At 54.0% G+C, this 18,074-nt stretch overlaps 1 protein-coding gene across 4 annotated transcripts; it reads left to right on the top strand.

Moving 5' to 3' along the window:
• The first annotated feature begins 3,161 nt into the window (after window positions 1-3,161).
• On the top strand, window positions 3,162-13,549 carry GPR61 (G protein-coupled receptor 61). 4 transcript variants are annotated; one of them, XM_030561085.1, is made up of 3 exons: window positions 3,168-3,236; window positions 3,315-3,656; window positions 8,995-11,231. In XM_030561085.1, the coding sequence occupies exon 3, from the start codon at window positions 9,418-9,420 to the stop codon at window positions 10,765-10,767; it is 1,350 nt and encodes a 449-aa protein (XP_030416945.1). In that variant the 5' UTR covers window positions 3,168-3,236; window positions 3,315-3,656; window positions 8,995-9,417; the 3' UTR covers window positions 10,768-11,231. The 4 variants fall into 4 exon arrangements, 3 of the variants coding, with proteins under 3 accessions (XP_030416946.1, XP_030416945.1, XP_030416944.1); XR_004000206.1 differs by lacking the exon at window positions 3,168-3,236 and adding an exon at window positions 12,760-13,549 and having other exon boundaries at window positions 3,271-3,656; window positions 8,995-10,921; XM_030561086.1 differs by lacking the exon at window positions 3,315-3,656 and having other exon boundaries at window positions 3,162-3,236.
• The last annotated feature ends 4,525 nt before the right edge of the window (window positions 13,550-18,074 follow it).

Genomic DNA, 18,074 nt, shown 5'->3' with positions numbered 1-18,074 from the left:
GCCAGCCCTGATCAAAGCAGCTCAGCATCCTCAGCTGTGCATGAAGACTTGGGGCTGAAGGTCAGCAGCTGCCTATGGGGGAGCAGCCCCCTTGTTTTGTCCAGGGAGGGCTAGGAAGGACGAGCCCTCCTTTCCCATCAGGGATCTTCCCCGTGTCTCCCCCTCTGCCACTCATTAATATCCCTGCTGCTAGCAGCACTCGCTCCCCTACTATGGTGCTGGGAACACAGGTCATTTGAGGTACCTCTGTTTCTAATCTAGTTTGGAAGGATTTATTTTTGGGTTCTTGTAACCTAGCAATAGGTGCACGTGACCAGCGGTGACTGCAGCCTGAATATGCATTACCTTCTCCAAGCTGCTACTCCGCAGCCGAGGAGCCTGTGCAGCCAACGCAGGCAACTACAAAGGATTTGCCAAGCTCGGCCTTCTCTCTTGTTCTGACCATGGCTGCTAGTGGCCTCGCCACTACTCAGGCCCACTGCTGCAAGGGAGATGTTTGAGCACTGGCAGAGCTGAGGACACTGCTGGGAGGAAGATCAAAGCCCTGAGGTCCTGGCTAGCCCTGCCAGGGCCCTGGTATGAGGGAACTCACAGCTGTAGTCTCACTGGTGGCAAAGAGGGAACAGATGAAAAGCAGCAGCAGCATGAGCCCCCAAGCCAAACCTATTAAAATGAATACAAGGCCAGGCTGAAATGACGACTAATCTGCTTGCTGGGGTCATGTTACTGGCTGTATTGGGGGAGATGCCATGATGCAGCCTAGTTTCCAGGGGAGAAGCAGATGCTAAAAAAAGTCATGCTAGTGCCGTAAAGGAAGCTAAGCAGGACCAGATACTGTGCCCCTCAGAACCTGCCTCTGACTGCAGCGCCAGGCAGGAGGAGACACACCTGTGCTGGGTGCCCCTGCCCAGCTGCCAAGGTGCTCTGGGAGAGGTTGGAGGAACCAGAGTGTTTATTCTCTGAATGGTTTAATCTGCATCATTTCTCCATTTCCATGTGCCATTCCCAGAGCTGCTGCTAATCCTGTGCATTGTCGGCTCCATGCTACAGAGAAGGTTGCCAGTTTTGGTTGGACGTATGCCTGGAGGTTTCAGTGCATGACATAATCTTTAATTGCAGATTCATCTTTAATTCCTGGAGACACCAGGAAAATCCTGGAGGGTTGGCAACCCTAGGGGAAATTGAGGCAAGGGGAGGGGACAAGACCTGTGCAGGTGCCCAGAGATGGTCCCATCATTAATCCAGCATCTTGGGACTCAGGAGAGCTTGGTTCAATTCTTGCCTCTACCACAGGTTCGTCAGGAGACTTGGGGCCACGGTTAGAGGAGAGAGGTCAGGCCAGGAGAGGGGTCAGGGCTGGGAAGCATGAGAAGAGGTAGGCACCACCCTGTCACTAGGGGATCTAAGGCCCAGACCAAGGAGAGTTAGGCACTAAGTCCCTGTGTGAATAGAGGCTTTAAGTCCCACCCCGTCAGCATTTCACTCTGGCTGGCTGGCTTCTGCAAATGCCTTTCCGACCACTTGACTCTTCCTATGTGTTGGCTGTGGGTAAGTTCCCCTGAGCAGCAGGGTGTCTAGGAGTTAGATGCTGTGCTACCTAAAGTTCCTTTGGGAACCTAGGCTTTTTGCTCCCCAGGCTTAATTCCCCCTCTGTAACACGGAGGTGGATTCCTTTCTCCCTCCATGTCAGCTTGTGAGCTCTTCAAAATAAGACTGTCTCTGATTCCATGTGTCTGGGCAGTGCCTGGCACGCTGGGGCCCTGATCTTGTCTGGAGCCCCTAGGCATGGCATGGCTGTGACCCAGGAGTCCTAGTCCCCAGCCCCGTGCTTAGTCCACTAGCCCACAGCTGCTGCCCAAGCTGGGTGTTCCCTGACTGGAAACCAGGGCCCCTGGCCCTCAAGGGTTAGACTCATACACAGTGCCTTGCCCCTAAACACTCTCCCCATTTCCCAGTCACCATCTAGCCCCTAGCCCCAGACTCCTCCTTGTCCCTCCCTCACTCCCCAATGCTGCTGCTGAGACATCAGACCATTCCCATTCTCAACTCAATCCTGCTCTGCCTCACTGGCCTTCCCCACTCTCCTCTCTGCCTCCTCCACTCCACCCCAGACAGGGCCCTTTCTGCTGTCCCCAGCTCCCACTCCTTGGGGGGTCACTGCCCATCTTCCCCCTTTCCTGGAGGTTGCTCCTGACACGGCTCATCATTTCAGCTCCAACCCTTCTCTTCTGATTCCCTTGTGTCCTTCACCCCCTGGGCTTTGTGCCTTCTTCCAGGCTGGCCCTACATGACATACAGATTCCCGATGGAAGTGCCTCTCTCACCCGCTAAAGCTTCACCTACCCCAGCTACACTGTGTCTGCCCCTGGGCTGGGCAAGCCCCATGGCACCTCACCTATGGTCCCGTCCCTTACACGGGAGAGGTAACAATACATCTGTCTTCTCTAGCAATCAGCTTTATGAAGGAGGGCAAGTATCATTGCTCCTTTGTCACACAGGGGGAAACTGAGGCACAGAGAGAGAGTGACTGGGGAATGCAACTTGCAGGGTATATGTGGCCCAGCCAGGACTAGAACCCAGGAGTCCTGACTCCCAGGCCTGTGCCCTACCCATTGGATCATGCTATTGCCATTTTAAAATCACTCGTGAGTGGTTTGGGATCAGAGGAGTCAGCTGTGCTGCTGGAGTTTCTGACCTTCATGATCTGGGCATGTTCCATTGCCCAACGTGGTAGTAGGGGTATCTGCTCCTGGAAGTGCTGTCCTCTGTCACCTGGACACGCCCCACCTCTGCAATGGCATTAGAAAGCACTGGGCATGCTGGGTCATCAGTGGGGGTATGTTTCATGCTCTGCCCTCAGCCCGGTGCTAGGATATGCTGTTCCTGGTGCAGGTTCTGCTGGCAGAAGCCGGACACAGCCTGGAGGAAGCTGTTAAAGGCAATGGTTCTGACTCTCTTGGGAATGCTGTGGGGCTGGCCTGGCATTAGAAAGAGACTGGATACTTTGCAGGCAAGGCCCTGACCTGCACTCCTTATCCCCGGTGTGAGCCGTGGACAGGGGCAGGACCAGGTATATCAAACTGCAAATAAGGAGGCCTTTAGGACCCAGAAACCTTGATGATCACCAAGCTGCCGGCTGCCTCTCACCCTTCACTGCAGTGGCTCTGTGCATCATCTCCAGTGGAGGAGCATCAGCTGAGTGGTCCCCAGTACTCTGGCAAGCTGTATAGGGAAAGGTAGGAGCTGATGCCTGGATTGGGGACAGGAGAGGGCTGGGTCTGGCTTGGCTGCAGCATTTCTCTCTGCATCCCCAGGTATCTGGAGTGTCTTGGTCGATGGGAGAAACGCACAGAGCCAAGTCCAGTCTCCTGACTGAAACCTCAAGGAGCTGGGGAAGAACTGGAGCTGGACACCTGAGCTCTGGCCACCAGGGACTCCAGGATCCATTTTAATGGAAGGGAGAGGACCTGAGCTGGGCGGAGGCAGCCCTTCAGAGGGTCATGCTGGAAGCCAGTTCAGCAGCACCAGGGCAAAGGAATGAGCAGGGCTAGGCTGGATTCCTCTCTGCTCGCCTAGCCTGGCTCTCTTCCCTTCCGCTCCTGGCCAGGGCCTGCTGGCAGGATGCTGGGGCTCGCTGCGCAGGTGGAAAGCACAGGGTAAGAATCCTGCCTCTGCAAGGGGAAGGGCGTGTGGATAGAAGTGAAGGGTCCAATGGGAGGCTGTGGGGACAGCCTGGGCAGGAACAGGGGAGGAGGGTCACCCTTGGATTGATCAGGTTGGCTCACGCGAGCTGGGCACAGCATCACGGTGGGCATCCGCTGGGTAGAGGGCAGTCTGCCAAGAGGCCTAGGCGAGTAAAGCATCCTGTGTTCAGGGGCTGATTGGGACCAAGATCACAGCAATGAGAGCGGAGGGAGCTGGAGGTGGGCAGGGGAAAGAGCACACAGAACACACCAGCCAGCCATCTCACCCTGACCCTGCATCTCATGGTGCCCAACAACAAATGCTGCAGATGAAGCATAGTGCACCCCATGTAGTTCACCTAACTGTGTAATACCATTCCCCCAGAAAGGAGTTCTTCCTGACCCTCAGCTGGCACCCTGAAGCACAAGAACTGATAGACCTCTGATCCCAATCAATACCACTACAGCCATGGTGCCAGTGGGTGTGACTCCAGTGAGTTCGCTGTAGTTGCACCTGCTCCGGCTAGGATCTGAGCATTCCCCAGTGTTACTATCCCAGTGCCTTTGCCTTGCCTGTCCCACAGCGCTATGCCTCAGGAACATCCACCAGTGTTGGATGGGGGAGAGATTTGCTGAATTTGAACAGGTTTCATCTGCTAGGAAAGGTGCTTGGTGACAGAGTCGCCCATTTACTACCATGCTGCTCCTCTGGGGGGGAACGGGCTCCTGAGGGCTGGTGGATGTCCTCCATTGTCGTGGGTGGCTACGTGGACTGGGGGAGAAGCTCCCAGCGTGGATCACACAAAGATAGCGCTGCCTCGCAGTCTTTGTGATCTGTATTGCATGCACTTTCCCTTACTTCCTGCTTTGTGCCAGCTACAGCCTGCAAATGCCAGCACTGGGTGCCCGCAGCCCCAGTAAGAAAGTGCAATGGCCCATTTGTGCTGAGATCCCATTTCCTGTTGTGAACTAAACACAGCTGGTCTAGGTGAGTCATTCAGTAGGGGGCTAACTCCACTGCTCCAGCACGGCCCTTGGGGCCAATGGGCGGTAAGGAGCGTTATGAGTGGAGTCAGTGCTGACCCCAATGCCACAGTATGATGCTAGGTGTTGTGTTGCTGCTGGTAGTACTGTGGGTGAGTCAATAGGGGGAGCTCTTCCCTCTGAGTCAGGGCTGAACCCAATTGTCCAGCCTACTGTTACCGGGTGCTGTGTCCACTTCTCATTTATGCTCTAGCTGCTTTACATTGCAGTTGGAGTAAATTACTCTCAATTTCAGATCCCTTCCCACTGCCAGAGTAGTACAGAGAAGACTTATGTTGCTGAGAGTTAGGCCTGACATTTTTAATTGGCAATAACATTAATCGTACAGTATCCAACCATCCTTTTTTCCAGGTCAATCCTATGGTGCAAGCTAAGCAGTGCATTGCTGTTTCCCCATTTAGGGATGCTTGACTGATCAGCAGATTCCTGAGCTGGTAACAGTTGTAGTACAGTAACTCCTCACTTAAAGTCATCCCAGTTAACACTGTTTCGTTATTAGGTTGCTGATCTATTACAGAACAAACTCATTTAAAGTCGTGCAATGTTCCGTTATAAGGTAGTTTGGCTCACCCAACTCCGCCTGCCGAGCGCTCCTGCTGTGGAGCGGTGTTAGAGTGCGAGGGCTTGCCCCATTCCACCCGCCCAGTGTTCCAGGCTGGGAGTGGGCAAACCCCTGACCCTACTCCCTGGCAGGAGTGCCAGGCAGGTGGAACAGGGGAAGCTCCCATGCCTCAACCCTGCTCCCTGGCTGGAATGCTGGGTGGGCTCAGTGGGACAAGCCCCAGCGCCCCAACCCCACTCCCCAGCAAGAAGACTGGGTGAGCGCCTTGCCCCTGCCTCAACCAAGCTTCACAATCATCATTGGTGTTACAGTATTGAATTTTTTGTTTAAAATTATTTAAAACTTATACAGGATATGTATATAATGTCTTTTGTCTGGCAAAAAAAAATTCCCTGGAACCTGCCCCCCCCTTTACATTAATTCTTATAGGGAAATTCGTTTCGCTTAACATTGTTTCACTTAAAGTAGCATTTTTCAGGAACATAACTACAGCGTTAAGCAAGGAGTTACTCTACTGAATTCCATCAGTGGTCAATATCTAACTATTCAGACGGCTGCAAATGTTGTTGCTGTTTGTTGAAATGTTGCACTGTAGGTGCCCTCCTCCCCAGGTGCTGCTTTCAGCAGATCCATTAACCACTACTTCACCTATGGGGGAGTTTTCCATCAGAGCAATTCCGTGTTTAGGAATCAAAATTTAGGGCCAGATCTTCAGCCTTAGTTCCACTGAAGTCTATGGAGCAAAGCCAGTGATCACCAGCTGAGGATCTGGTATGTCTGAGCTCTCCCACACCATTAGATTCAGAATACATAGCTCTGCTGAAGCCGGCATCTGAGCGCCCAGAACTAGATCTGTGTGGAGAATGGGAGTTCTGTGCTGCAAAGGATTTTGAGATTTCAAAATCTGGCTTCATTCCGAATCAGAGTGAAAACTGAACATTTTGAAATTCTCCACTCAGGAAAATTCAGAAAAGAAATTCATTTCCAGTCCCTTGTGCTTTGATTTTTTTTGATTTTTTTTTTAACTTTGTGTGACATTAGAATATCGTAGCAACCAAAACCAGCAAAAATGAAAAGTTCTTTAAAAACAAAACATTGAAATGTTTTGTTCTGAAAATGTTAAAATGGAACATCGCGACATTGCTGCAACTCCCCCGCCCCAATAAAATTGCAGCAAAATTGACCAGATTTCACAGTGTTTAAATTTCAATGGAACTGAATTTTTCCAGGGAATATGATTCCATCAAAGTTCCTTTGACTGGCTCTCCCCAGACCCTTTGGAGTCACATGCTTTTGTACAGCTGGTGGCAGTAAGGTCCCTCCTAAGCTTGAGGCTTAGGCCATGTCTACACTACTGGTGCTGCAGTGAGGTAGCTATAACGCTGTAGCACGGTGGTGTAGATGGTTCCTACGGCAACGGAAGGGGTTTTCCCATCACTGTAGAGAATTGACCTTTTCAAGCGGCGGTTGCTACATGGATTATCCCATATGACCCATTGATAGGAACTGCTGTTATATTAAGAAGGGTAGCATGCCAGTGAGCCATTCTTATTACAGAGATGTGTAAAGTGCCCAGCACTGTGATTCTCAGTGATACTGAGGCCCATTTATGAAGCTCTAGCAGCAAGATGCCCTGGTAGAAATAACTGTATCAAGTATGGAGCACTGAAGAATCAGATCCCCTGAGTCCTGTGGGGTTTTATACCTCTCGGAAAGTGGGGCTCTGATCTCTGTTGTGAGCATGAAAGATCTTAGCGTGCTTTCTCCCAAAAGTAAGGATGTGAACCTGATCTCCTGGCCAAATTCCAGGTTAGGTAATTACATTCAGATGGCCTAAATTCCCCTTGTAGTTTCAAGTGGACCTGGTCTTCTTCACTCTCTGTCCTCAGCAACTGGGCAGTGTTGTGGTGTGCTGTTAAACAGCTGCTGTGCTCCACTCCAGAAGTGTTTGCATTTCAGCTGTGAGCAAAGTGACTCCTACCTAGCTAAAGCCTGTGAAGTGCTTTGGCATTCCCTTGGGATGGAAGGTGCTGTGTGATTGTAAGGTACTAGTTCTGCATCTGACAGGGGAACAATCCCAACTCCTGTCCATTCAGGGAGGTTATTTTTCTGGTATATTTTGTAAACTGGGAGGAGGCTCCACAGGGGACACTTCCACTCCCTGTGTGAGGACAACACCAGCTAGTTTCTGAGTGACAGGAAAGTCCCAAGTGCTGGGATGGCCAGGAATGGGAACCTGCTGACATACACAAGCCCATGAAATATGCTAGACCTCTGATAATGGGGGACTCCCAAGATTCCTGCTTCCCTGAGGATGGTAGGCAGGGGGTATGGAACACCCCAGGCCCCCAATAATGAGCCTACCTCTCAAATATAATGGATGCCCAAGAAACAGGAGATCCCCTAGCATAGACTGAACATCCCCAACATCACAGACCCCTGGCAATACACTGAAGGCTCATACACCAGGGAATCCTGAGCACTCTGAAACATACTGGCCCCTTGGATGAGATCTGGCGAGCTCAGGCGCAGACCCAGCTGCCACAGCGGCCAGTGAGAGCTGGAGCCACAGGGCTAGGATCTGGTTAAATCAACTTTGCGCCAGTGATCAATATAGAGCTATGGCCCTTCAGTGGAGCAGTGCTGATTACACCAGCCAAGGATCTTGGCCAATTTCTGGGCTAGCTGAGAGCAGGGAGGTGGGGATGGCTGGAGAGGTTGATGGGGCATCAGCCACCATGAGCCGGATACGCCACTGGCCCTCTGTAGATGGTTTCTTTCTCTGGGTGAGCATAGCTTATCCTTCCTCTGTCTTTCCTGGGATCTGGGGTATGGAACAGCCATTCACTATTCCGAGGCAGCCCTGGGGCTCCCAGTGTGATGGGTCGGTGGAGAATCCCAAGAGAACTCGAAACTCCCATGACATTGTTGCAGAGTCAGCAGGCCCCCCTGTGAGGTGAAAGGAACGTAGGGACCTGGGGATCACCAGACTGGATCAGACTGAGGGCCCATCTAGTCCAGGATCCTGTCTGGGACAGTGACCTGTGCCAGCTGTTTCAGAGGAAGGTGCAGGCAGGGCCAGCTCTAGGCACCAGCGTTCCAAGCATGTGCTTGGGGCGGCACTTTTCAAGGGGTGGCGCTCCGGCCCTTTGGGGCAACCCCTTTGCTTCAGTGGCAGCACTCCGGCTTCTTTCTTTCTTTATTTTTTTTCTTGAGGTGGCAAAAAACCTGGAGCCAGCCCTGGGTGCAGGAAACCCACAGTAATAGGCAGACACAGGGCAATCTGTCCCCCCTCCCTGCCCCCCCGGGAAGATCTCGCTCAATCCCTAATAATGATAGAGGGTTTACCCCGTCCATTTTGGGAGCTTAGTAGATGCCTCTGGAGTTGGAAACCAAGGTCCAAAGCTGGGAGGAGCCCTTGGAGCAGCAGAGGGGCTGGAATTCTCCCAAAATCAAAGTGGTTTCATGGATTAGCAGCATCAGATAGGACCCTGGGGGGCAGAACCTAAGCACCGTCCTCGGTGTCTACTCAGATCTGCGCCCCTGATTCTGCAAAGCACTTACAAACATGCTTGAGTGTACGCACTTGCTCAGGTGTGTCTGTCCTTTCAGCGAAATTCCCATTGTCAGCACAAGCCCAGGGTTTGGCCCTGGCTCTCGGCTTAGCTGATGCAGTGATTAATGTGGAATTACATTTCTTTGTAGGTGCTAAGCTTTGCTGGGGAAAAGCGAGCAGCAAGATGAGATCCCAGGAGGGCTGAAAACAGGTGGGAGACCCTTAGCCAGGGCACAGCCCCATCTGCAATCCCATGGCCTTTCTGGACCAGTGGGCATCACTGACCCAAGCACAATCCAGCAAGACAGAGACAAGGATGCGAAATTCAGTGCAGCTGAGCAGCAGGATGGCCAGTGTAATCCAGCAGCATCGGGAAGTGTAAATGCCCTTGGAGCATGGACTTGTCCTCTGGGACTTGGCAGCTGGTGAAGGAGCCAGCCAGAATGTGAGTCTGTGGACTGGGATTGCTCCCTCTCCACTGGCTAATTCTCTCTGATTACTCTAGGGGACCCAGAATAGGATGGATGATGGACCTGTGAGGGGAGGTGCCGTGGGCGTCGACACCAGTCTCCATGGAGCCTTCACTCCCTACACAGTGGGCATGGAATTCCTCCAGGCCAGGAAGACTGCTCCATACATCCCAGAGCACCATGCATCCCAATTCCACCCTGGACACCAAGACCAGGGATGTGGCCTCAGAATCCATTGGGCTCTTCTTCATGCTCTTGGTTGACCTGATGGCCATAGTGGGCAATGTGGCTGTGATGACCGTCATCATCAAGACACCAGCACTGAGGAAGTTTGTCTTTGTTTTTCACCTCTGTCTGGTGGACCTCTTGGCAGCCCTGACCCTCATGCCTTTGGCCATACTGTCAAGCTCCGCCTTCTTCAACAGCACCATCTTCGGTGAGGCCATGTGCCGTGTCTACCTCTTCCTGAGCGTCTGCTTCATCAGCATGTGCATCCTCTCCATCTCGGCCATTAACGTGGAGCGCTACTACTATGTGGTGCACCCCATGCGCTATGAGGTCAAGATGACTGTTGGCCTGGTGGTCTGTGTCCTGGTGGGGGTGTGGATCAAGGCAGTGGTCATGTCCGTCATCCCTGTCCTGGGCTGGCTCTCCCTGGATCGTTTCAATGCCTCCCCAGCCTACAGCAGCAGGAGCTGCTCACTGCAATGGAGCCAGAGCTCCTACTGCAAATTCTTTGTGGTTTTCTTTGCCATCTTCTATTTCCTCCTGCCCGTCCTGATCATCCTAGTGGTCTACTGTAGCATGTTCAAGGTGGCCAGGGTGGCTGCCATGCACCATGGCCCACTCCCCACCTGGATGGATACGCCGCGGCAGCGATCAGAATCCCTCAGTAGCAGGTCCACCATGGTGACCAGCTCGGGTGCCCCTCAGACTACCCCTCAGAGGACGTTTGGGGGTGGGAAGGCTGCTATCATTCTTCTAGCAGTTGGAGGGCAGTTCCTCTTCTGCTGGATGCCCTATTTCTCCTTCCATCTCTATTCAGCGCTGAGCTCTCAGTCCTTCCCTGGCCGGCAGGTGGAGAGTGTAGTCACCTGGATTGGCTACTTTTGCTTCACTTCCAACCCTTTCTTCTATGGGTGCCTCAACCGGCAGATCCGTGGGGAGCTCAGCAGGCACCTCACATGCTTCTTCAAGCAGCCGCCAGAAGAGGACCTCCGGCTGCCCAGCCGCGAAGGGTCCATCGAGGAGAATTTCTTGCAGTTCCTGCAGGGGACTGGCTGCAACACAGAAAGCAGTAATGTTCTTGCCCACCCCTCTCCCAAAAGGGAGCCGCTCGGCATCGATTTCCGAATCCCTGGGCAGATTGCAGAGGAGACCTCAGAGTTCCTTGACCAGCACATCACGGTCTCCGACAGCTACATCCGGGCCGTGCCTAAGCCCGAGCTGTAGCAAACCTTTGCACTTGACAACCTAGTCTTTCTGATGTGTGGAATAATGCAGAACCCAGCTGTTGACAGGGCATGATTTCCTAATAAACACAACCGTGGCGACTGACGCGTCCTCCCTCCACCTGAGCGCCCACACTGACAAGCAGCTGGTTCTGGTGGCTGAGTCATTTTGGCTGGCTAAGATCAATATCGTAGCATTTCTATGATTTGTCCCTTTTCCACTTAGAGCAGGAACAGCCTCTTGGGTTAAAAATTCCCTGGAATTTCCAATTTGTCCCTTGTAAGTCTCCAAAAGGCCCTGGCTCAGTGCGGGGGGTTGGGCTAGCTGATCTCTTGAGGTCCCTTCAGCTCTATGTTTCTATGAGTCTATGAAAAGAGCATTTTTTTAAAATCTTTTTTTGGTCTCTAATTCAATATCCTCTTAACCCTTTCTGATCTGATTCCTACCCCTCAACTGTGTGGTGTCTGTAGCCTCTGTTTGTCTGAGGGTGGAGATGGATGACAGGAGAGAGATCACTTGATCATTACCTGTTAGGTTCACTCCCTCTGGCATTGGCCACTGTCAGCAGACAGGATACTGGGCTGGATGGACCTTTGGTCTAACCCAGTGTGTCCATTCTTATGTTCTTATGTTATGTTCTTAACTGTGTGAACCTACCTCCGTCCCAGTTAGGGTTACCACCTTGGTAATATTTAAAAAATAGACACTCCAGCAGGAATGCCGGAACTTCCCCTGCCCTGCCTCTTCCCCCAAAGGTCCCACCTCTGCTCTGCCTATTCCCCCCAAACCCTGCCCCTGCCCTCCTCTGCCCTCATTCACTCCTCTTTCTCCCTCCCTCCTATCGCTCGCTGCTTTTCCCCTCCCACCTTCCCCCACCTCCCCAAGGGTCAGGAGGGACTCGCCTGCAGAGTCTGGAATAGAATACAAGATCAGAGTTGGAAGGGAGCTCAGGAGGTCATCTAGTCCAACCCCTGCTCAAAGCAGGACCAATCCCCAACTAAATCATCCCAGCCAGGGCTTTGTCAAGCCTGACCTTAAGCTTCATAATGGGAGCTTCAGCCACCTGACACAGGTAGGATGCGGCCCCAGCTGAGTAGTGGTTGGTGCAGGTGATGACCCAGCGCCTCCCCCACCCACAGTAATCAGACTTTGGGTGTCCAGTCAGTAGATCTGATAGGACACCATCAGGTCCCCTTTTTGACTAGACTTTCTGGTCGAAAACTGAGCACCTAGCCACCCTAATCCCAGTAGGAAAAGGGGGGCAGCTGGGATCCCCACCACCATCACCACCATGCCACTTCCCTGATTTGACCCCACTGAGATCCCTTCGAGGAGGAGGGGAGCACAAGCTTGGGCTTGGATGCTCCTGGCTGGGCCTTGGACAAGGCACGGTGGAGCCACGTGTCTGTGGGAGGAGCAGGTGGAGACTCACGCGATCCTGTTCAAGAAAATGTAGCTGAACTAGTGACTTTTGATCAGGCCGTGAGACAGGGTTTCCTAGGAGCCAGACCCATCTCCTCCCACTCTGCCCCCAGACTCCAACACAGCCTCCCCCCAGGCACAGCCTCCAGCACAATCTCCCTCCCTACCCCGTAGTCTTCCAGCCCCCAGCCTGGCCCAGGCCCCTTGCTCTGTCTCAAGCTCCTCCAAAGGTGATGACTAATGACACCTGCCCAGCAGGAGGTAGGCTGTGGGTCTCTTCCCCCGTCCCCAGCACCTCAAGTGCTCCCCCCAACCCGCACTCTTCTCCCACCCTGTCCCCCAGTGCTGCTCCATGGCCTGGGATTGGATCCCCTGCCCTTGAACCCCAGGGGAGCCCCCGCCCATGCATGGCCAGCTCAGACACCAGATACAACCTTCTCCCCAGAGAACAGAGCTGCTGCTACATGGGAAGCAGATCCCCAGGGCAGGCTGGCCCGAGCGCTGGGTAGGGGGAAGGGAACAGAGATAGTGATTTGTTTGTATTGACATTAATCATATTTTCCCTTCCAGAACCGCCACCTCTGGTCTGTCTGCCCGTGGCAGAGGGGACTCTAATGCAAGGAGCCCATGTGACGTGAGTGGGGCAGCCACAGGACTAAGTCATCCCCGCTGGTTGGCCCCCTCATGAGATCTTTGATCACTGACAGAGACTTAGGAACCGTGATCAGAGCCAGGCTGAACCTGAGCCTTCGCCTGTCACACGGCCCAAGCTAGGGGCGAGTGGGATCCAAGCTGCATTTATCCAAACACCTTTTCTGCCTGGATCTGACCCTGCCCCTTTCTGTCAAACAAAACTGGGGGAGAAGAGTTGGGATCTGGCAAGACCTCAGTGGTCAAGCTTTGGGCTTACCGGACAAGGGAGTGGTTCCGATCCCGGTCCTATTTATTTGACCCTCCCCCACCCCCAGGCAGTTCAGTGCAGGGTGATGGGGCCGGGGGAGAGGGGTTCTGGTTTTGTCTCATCTCTGCTTTCGAGAGCTGGAGAGGAGAATGGCATTCACATCTCTGTCCGTGAACAAAGATCTGCTCAGCCAAGCAGCCTCAGCCTGCTGGGATCTCTGGCAAAATTGCCCTGGGGCATGGACAGAATGGGGATAGGGCCCCATGTAATCAGTGAGCCTTTCCCAGCTGGGCTGGAGAATGGGAAATAGCCAGGAGAAGAGGCCCAGCCACCTTTGCCATGGGATTATGCACTAACCTCAGCTGCAGGGTATCCTGATCTCAGAGCCTGCAGAGGCTCGCTCTGGCTGGGAGGGCTCTCTCCAGGTGGGTCCTGCGCGCCAAGCTGGCAAGCCAGCACACCCAGCTGAGCAGCACCGTCTGAGCTCAGTCACTGCTTCCCAAGGGCTACGACTCAAGGATGTTCATGTAGGACGGTTCCAACCCAGAGCACCAAATAAAATACTTTATTACGAAACATGGCTCCCTGCCTGTGTGGGACCTGGCGTGCTCCGAGCCCTGCCGCTCAGAACAAAGGGTCCTGAACAGGATGCCAGGAATGTCATCCTGCTCTGATGGGGCTTTTAGCTGTGGCCAGGTGGGTCTTGCTCTAATGGAAACTAGTCTTTCTCTCTCCTGGCCTTGTCAGCTGTAGCTGAGCTCAAGATGGGGCAGGGGCAGTGATTTCAGCACAGGGCTCTGGTCACAAATCCAGAGTCAGATGAACTGCATTCTGTGCCCCATGTGACCTTGGGCCTGTAACTAGGCCAAGAGCCCCCCAAATGGGCATGAAGCTAGACTCCCAAATCCACATTGAGACACTTAAAGAAGCAGCCTGATTGTCCCATGGTACTAAGTGCCCAGCAGCTCCCCTTGAACCCCGTTCAAGCTTTGGGTGCTCAGCTGCTGTGAAAATTAGGCTCAAGACTGCTCCATGCCTCAGTTTCCTCCTTTGCGTACCAGGGATGAGGATACTGACCTGCCTAGCCGCAGGCTTGAAGTCTGAACTTAGATGCAATTCTTGGCCAGAGCAGGCTGGCACTCTGTCTAGCCGTGGCCCTTTCTCCAGAGATCTCAAAGCACATCACAGAGGTGGGTAAGTGCTAGTACTCGCCCCATTACAGCTGGGGCAGCAAAGACACAGAATTGGTGACGTGACAGTGAGCTTATAGCAGAGCTGAGAATGGGACTCAGGAGTCCTGCCTCCTCACCCATTCACCTAGCCGCCTATGCGCAGGACCCTGGCGGGCAGAGAGCTGCTAGTGGGTCATGAGCTCTGGCCCTTGCTCTTCCTGGAGCAGTGGGACTCAGTGATGTTTCTTGTCAGGAAGGCTGCTGGGCTCCCCTGAGACCACCCCACGGAAATGTGCCAGGGGCTAGAGCCCCAGGGCAGAGGAAGAGCTGCAGTCCTGCGCCCAGATTCACAAAGGGACTTAGGTGTCTCTGTGGGCATGCACAGACCTGCCCAAGTCCTGGCACTGTCCCACAGTGAATGAGCTGCTCAGAGCCCTAGCAGAATTCTCAGACTAGGTGTTCCCCACCTAGCTCACCTGCAGACACTTGACCCAGACCCTTCCCCAGCCTAGCTGAGGGCCCGAACTACTGGGCTATACTGTCAGTCTCTGGCCCAGTGAACACTATTTATATGCAGTGGAGCAGCAGACAGCCCCGGCCCAGTGTACCCTGAGGATTGGGGCACTCACCAGCCAGCTGGCAGACCTAAGTTGGGCTCAAGTCCCAGCTTCCAGTCAAGCAGAGACGAGATGTGAAGACAGGTGAGTGCCTGGGCTGGAACGGGGTGGGGTCTCTGCTTGTTCCTAAGAAAGGCTTGACTTGTTGGCATGTTTAACTCCCGGAGGGGCTCCAGCTGGGGATCCAGAGCAGAGAGGGGCTCCTCCCTTTGGCTCCTCAGTCAAGCACCCAAGGCCCAGATGAATTGGAAGTGTGAATCTGGGCTTAAGCCCTGTCCCTCCCCTCTGCATGTCACCTCGACTGGCTTAGGCAGCTCCCTGCTCAGTGTGCTAGTTTCTGAGGCTCCCTCCCCAAGCACTCATTGTTCAGTTAACCTGGGAGCTGAGACTGCACAGGGCACCTAGGAGCTAAGTCCTGCCTTTGGAAGAGGAGTTTGGAACCTGGCACCTGCATGCTTGGTAGCCAGTGTCCAATATCCACAAACGGGGTAATCATGAGGGAAGGCAGTAGCGTCTAGTGGTTAGAGCAGGGGACCGCTGCCCGAGTCTCTCTGGGTGAGTCATGGCCCTCTTTGTGTCTTTGTAACAATAGGCTGTGCTACTACAGGAGCCTCGGCTGTAATAGCTGGGTCTCGTTTCGGGCATTGGGCTGTGATACAGGCAGTTGGACAGCGATCTGGGGGTCCCCTCTGGGCTGGAGTGCCATGACCCTAAGAACTCTATGACTCATTTACACTCCTCCCCAGAGTGCTGTACAATTCAGCCAGTTGGTCTAGCACCCAGGAGTGACATGGGTGCTAATGAGTGTGAAGTGCTTTGAGATCCCCAGGAAACAGGCATTGGGCTGGTGCGAATGATTGTGCCAGCGGATAGTGCAGACAGACAGAGACATCGTGAGAGGCAGTCCAGGCCTGGGGATGCAGGATAGCTGTGTTCTAGCTACGGCTCTGCTGCTGGCTCACTCTTCCGCTCCCTTCCCCCCGTCCATGCTGTTTGAGGCAGGGGCTGTATGTGCAGTGCCTAGCACAATGGGGCTATGGCCTTGCTTGGGGCCTCCTTGTTTCACTGTATGATGAATAATAACTCTAGGGAGCTGCAGGGCTTGAGTTGTGACTGTGCTGCACCAGCAGACACACTGCCAGCAGAAGCCCTCCATGCCCAGCTGGGGATCCCAGAGGAGGAAGACATCTGAGGGATGCAGCTTTCATCTCCTGTTGTTGGCTGCAGCCTGGGCAAGCGGCCTTTTCAAAAACCAATCTTCGCCCATTTTTGCTCAGTGGCCTCACACGGGGGTGGAGACAGCTCCATCTAGGGGGGCCTGAGTCCCACGTGTTCCCCATATACCCCTGGAGCCTTTTGGTCTCCTACCCAGGCTAGCCTTTCTGGGTATTTCTGGTAGAAGGTGCCTTTGGCCCTGGTGCATGGTCAGGTTCTGAGCCACAAGGCGTCATGGTGCACAGTCAGGCTCTGAGGCACCCGGCTCAGTTCCACCCCTCTGGGATCAAGCCCCCTGGCCGGGAAAGCACTTAGCAAGCACGGTGTTTGCACCAGAAAGCTGAACCCAAACAGCCTTGTGACAGATCAAATGTCCTGGAAACCCTGCTCTTGGGATCCCTCCTGGGGAGTCTCCCTAGGGCCTGCAGGCCGAGCAACCCCACATATGAGTGAGTCCTTCCTGAATGGAGCGTGGTTCTGGATGCACCAGTCCAGGCACTGTACACATACGCATGTGATCTCATGCACACGCTCCCAGCACCTCCTGCACAGTCCATCCTCCACACCTCCCTCTCGTTCTCCTGCAGGATCCAGCAGCTCTGACCTTTCACGCTCTTCAGAGCCTCCCTGTGTGCGCTGGCTCATGCGCTCGTCCCTTGGAGCCTGGAGCCTCCAGAAATAGCTCTGCTTTGAAGAGTGCTTCCCCCACACCTGGGCAGGGCAGAGCAGCTTGTGTCTTGCAATCGGTGCGATAAGCTGCTCTATGGGTAATGGAGAAGGGACATGGGAGCCACGGCAGCACCTGGCTCTGTAGGTGCAAGGGAGAGATGCTGGCCTCGAATCTGGATTGAGCAGCTTCTCTTGGGGTGGCTGTGGAGTTTAGACCCTCTGCCCTTTCCTCCTCCCCGGGGGATCCTGGCTCAGACACAGAGGAAGGGTTGGCTCCTGTAATATAGGGGGAGCTCCAACTGGAAAGTCATTTGGTCCCTGTCCTCTGAAAGCCTGCCTGAGCCCTGCGTGGCCACAGCTCACTCTCCATCCCCATCTCGCCATCTGATATTCCTGCCTTGGGGACTGGAGTTTTGCTCATTCCTAGAGCAGGAGCAGCAAGAGCAAGACACCCCCCACCCCTGTCCTGGCCCCCAGCAACCTCCCTGCCATGGAGTGAGGGGGAGTCCGGCCAGGTCTGGGCCCGTCTGAACTGAGACTGCCAAGTGCCACAGGGAGTGTCCCTGAGCCCCCAATGTATTTCACTAGCCCACAGAATGGAACCTACTGGATACAAGCCCATGGCCAGTCCCCCAAGCCCTGCAGCACTCCCTGGCTGTGTCCAATTGAGTTCAGTGAGGCTTAGGAGGGTGTAAGCCAGGGCTGGCATTGCCTCCTCAGGTGTAAAATGCATTTGAAACCCACCTCCCAGTACCAGGGTTGCTGGCAGCTTTATGAATCAGGGAGGAAATGGGAGTTAACCACTTCATTACTGAGCCCGCAGGGGCAAAAGGGATGTCAGGGCTGCCCCCTGGGCCACTTACTTCTGCTTTGCTGAAGCACAGGGTGGGCCATTAGGTCAAGGGTTAAAATTAAACACCCTCCCCCCCCCACGTCCTTCACACATGGTTGTTGCTTCTTGTGCTGCTTAACCCTTCTAGTACCGACAAGGTGCAAACACAGGTTAAGTTCCTTCCCTCTCCCACCCTCTCCAACTCTCCTGCAGCCTCCGGCTCTCTCCCTGGCTACCTGAACCGAAGGACTCCCACAGCACTCCACCTGGTACATGCATCCCCAGCCAATAGGCCCCTCCTGGGCTGGGATTTTACCGGCCATGGCCAAACCAGTGGGCCTATGGTTAAGCCTCTACACAAATTCCTGGTTATCAGAGGGGCTGCACACTCCCAGCTCCCATCCAGTTACACCAGGGATGCACCAGACCCATTGTTGGTGCACCCCTAAACGGCACCCCCCTTTCTTGCCTCTGATGGA

Source organism: Gopherus evgoodei, chromosome 4, assembly GCF_007399415.2.
Source record: "Gopherus evgoodei ecotype Sinaloan lineage chromosome 4, rGopEvg1_v1.p, whole genome shotgun sequence".
NCBI classification, from domain to species: domain Eukaryota; kingdom Metazoa; phylum Chordata; order Testudines; family Testudinidae; genus Gopherus; species Gopherus evgoodei.
This window is presented reverse-complemented; position numbering and strand designations above follow the sequence as displayed.